This window comes from Sinocyclocheilus rhinocerous, unplaced genomic scaffold (assembly GCF_001515625.1).
Source record: "Sinocyclocheilus rhinocerous isolate Xijiao unplaced genomic scaffold, SAMN03320098_v1.1 scaffold1861, whole genome shotgun sequence".
Classification (NCBI taxonomy): Eukaryota; Metazoa; Chordata; class Actinopteri; order Cypriniformes; family Cyprinidae; genus Sinocyclocheilus; species Sinocyclocheilus rhinocerous.
Genome location: NW_015652149.1, coordinates 13,875 through 17,365, shown reverse-complemented (window position 1 = coordinate 17,365; position 3,491 = coordinate 13,875). Strand labels below are relative to the sequence as shown.

Here is a 3,491-nt window from a genome sequence, read left to right as displayed (position 1 = left end):
CTACCTACCTTTCAGTTGTTTTTCTTTTATGGCTTCAGGGATAAACAGACCATCAAAAACATGAGAAAGTGGGCCATGACCTAAAAGTAAAAATAAAAATTACATTTATACAGAATCATGATTCCGGGGGAGCTTAGACCCATGAAAAACACATAAACAATATTTTCTAGAAGTGAAAATAGTAAAGAAAAAAATCAGTTAAATTTCATTTGTATTTTTTTTAAATATATATTTTTATTTTTTTTTCTGCAGAAAAACTACACAAAGAAATGAATAGTACATTTGAAAAATGTTTAAAATCATTACCATGAGTTTCCAGTATTGGTAACCAAATAAAAATCTTTTAAAAGTAGAGTAAAAGTAACTAAAAGTTTTAGTTTGTTTGTTTTTAATAAAGCTGCTCAGTTATTTTGACTCTCCATAAGCATTAGTGCTCCTCACCCAAGTCGTGACACAGACCAGCGATCTGAACACACAGGAAATCCTGTTTGGTGATCTTGAGCTCGGGCTGATTGTCATGAAGAACCTTCACCAGACATCCTGCTAAATACGCCACACTAACACACACAAACAAGATATTAATGTACAGATCTGATTATTTGACCAAATCTGATTTATTTTATTCCACCTGTTTACATAAGACCAGTGTTTGGGGTAAAATCATCAAAATAGCATGAGTTAAGTAATCAGATTACTTTTTTTCCAAGTAACTAGTGAAGTGACTGTGTGAACTGTGCGTGCTGTGTGAACATGATGTTACTGTAGTTCTAGACTAAATGTGAACATGCATTTACTCATCTCACTCACAAAAACAGATTCAGTGTTTCTCAAAATGAATAAAACTGTGAAATGCAAACTAAGAATATGATGCAAACCTGCAATAATTAAATATGTTAATTAACACAAATATCCTTTATATTTATCCTTTGTATTTAATCCCATTTTATTAACGGATGTCTTTACTGCTGACCTTTGATGATCCAATTCAACCATACTAATAAGCAAAAATGACTTTAGACAAACATGACATTTGTGTGTTGAACTTTCTTCTCCTGCGTCATGGCAGCATAGCTGAAAGGTTTGTTTTGACTGCGTCCTCTACTGTACAGATATTAATTTACATTTCCTTCAGCCTGAGGCTTATTCATTTCATTTTACATTTGTTCAAAAATTTTTTTTGTGAAAGGGCTTTTATATATATGACAAAAACAGAACATTTTATATTAAGCAAGCAGATGAGGAAAAAGTAACAAAAAAGTAACATAACACATTACTTTCCATAAAAAGTAACTAAGTAACGCAATTAGTTACTTTTTAGAGAGTAACACAATATTGTCATGCATTACTTTTAAAAGTAACTTCCCCAACACTGCTTAAGACACAAACTCTTGTTAGATACAAGTCTGTAATCTGTGTTTACATTATTCTCCCATCCAAATTAGAATGATTCAGTTGGTAACTGCTTTTGCTATGAGCGTCATGGTTGATCCTTGAATTTTAAATGGCCTCGTGCTATTTCATATTTTCAAAATGTAGGTGAAAAAATAAATAAAAATACTATTGCCATAGTAAGCACGGCTTTAATGATTTTAGTCTGATGAGGAGTGAGCTGAGACCTAGAAGTCTGGAGAAGACGTCAACCATGGTGTTTATAGTAAAAGCAATTACCAATTTAATTATTATAATTTGGGCAGGAGATTAATGTAAACACAGATTACAGACTCTCACCAATATAAGTCTATTGTGTAATAGGCAGGACAAAAAAAAATAAAATATCTGATACAGTCAAAAGATCAGATCTGTTCATTAAGAATAAGCATCAGCCTCTCCTGCATGTTTCTGAAAAAACAGGTTGTCTGAGCAAGTAAGAAGCATCTCCTGCCATAATAACTACATTATTTTGCCTTCTTGATTTGCTTTACTTTACAATCAGTTCACACCAGCTCTGAATATAATCCATTCTCACCCAATCGAGTGTTCAAAGCGATTGTGGGAAGCGCCCGGATACACCAGATATGTTCCTCCTAGCTGTTTGATGTGTCTCAGTCTCTGAAACTGAGGAGTATCTGTGATCTTCACCAGCAGGGGGTGCAGCTCAATGTGACCATGAACGGGGTCGTTGAAGATCTACAAAAGATACAAGTTAACTACAGTTTGTTAAATAAGTATATTTTACATTTACACCTATGGCAGTTACTGTACAGACTTTCTGCAATAATATACAATTTGAGTACAATTTGAACGTTTAAAGAGGGTTTGCACTGATGTCACTAAGATATCTTTAATACTTTTTGAGTTACAGGCATGCAAAAGTGATTTTTCCCATTGTTGGACTGTCACCGTTGGCATATAATGAAACAAAGATTGTTAAAGTCAACAGATTTTACTAATAGACCAATCTATGTGTAAAAATAAAATGATGCTGCAAGCTTTCTGAAGTAATTTTTACACCCTTGTAATTTGACGATTTAGAAATGTTCATAATACAGTTGTTTACCAATTTAACTCTATAGCGTACCCATATAACACATATAAGTAATATAATTCACAACATAACAGATATACTTAAAAGAGTTCCAGTTGCAATAAAAAAACAAAAAAACAAAAACAAAAAAACACTTGGTTTCACGTTTCGATATGTAGCTATAAGGTAATTTGACAAAGCCCTTTTTTTGTTGTTCGTTATATATATATAATACCTGATTATGCTCAACCAGAGGCTGCAGATTTGTTATATTAAGGGATTTTGTTTGTAAAAGCAGTCAATAAAAAAAAAGTCTAATTCAGCTTGTACTTTGTTGCTGTAGTCGACAGCGCCACCTAGCGGTTAGGGGGGTTTGGCTGTGTACTTGCAGAACTATAATTGCAAACAGCCACGTGAGCTACTGGTGCAGGTCTGACACAGAAACATAAGCTATCAGACAGAAAACTATTCATACATGCTACATGTTCCTTCATACAATTGAAAAGTGTGCGACACTATGCGTAAATGCTAACACAGCTTACCTTCATTTGTTCATTTGGAAAATCCAAGGAGTATTTCTTCAAGACGTCTTGCAATTCATTCTTCAAAACCTCCCACAACGTTCCAGGCTCTGGAAAGACATACCATTATATATATATATATATATATACATATACAGTATATATACCTGTGCAGAGTTCTACTCTGCTATCATTGAATCCATCCTCTGCACTTCTATAACTGTCTGGTTCAGCTCAGCTACCAAATCTGACCTCAGAAGACTACAGAGGGTAGTACACTGGTATCACTGGTACAACCCTCCCTTCTCTCCAAGAACTGTACTCATCCTGAGTTTAAGAGAAAACACCAATGACAATTGGCTAGTGGATGTTGCATACCTGAGCCACTCCCCGTGCATACGGGTATAAATAGGCGACAGGTGGATCCACTCTTCAGGTTTAATGCTGAGGAGCCGAGAACGTGTCCCGGCAACAGCGAATGGTCCATGGTTTTGGCATGGGGACAT

General features: G+C 34.8%; 1 protein-coding gene across 1 annotated transcript in view; it reads right to left on the bottom strand.

Annotated features, from left to right (window-relative positions):
• LOC107713776 (deoxynucleoside triphosphate triphosphohydrolase SAMHD1-like) overlaps positions 1 to 3,012 on the bottom strand; it is a 12,670-nt gene extending 9,658 nt beyond the window's left edge. The window contains exons 1-4 of the mRNA XM_016519389.1: positions 3,007 to 3,012; positions 1,967 to 2,127; positions 442 to 557; positions 9 to 80 (exon numbers count right to left, since the gene is read on the bottom strand). Coding sequence (XP_016374875.1) covers positions 9 to 80; positions 442 to 557; positions 1,967 to 2,127; positions 3,007 to 3,012 — 355 coding nt within the window. The remainder of the gene's footprint in view (positions 1 to 8; positions 81 to 441; positions 558 to 1,966; positions 2,128 to 3,006) is intronic.
• Between the last annotated feature and the right edge of the window lie 479 nt (positions 3,013 to 3,491).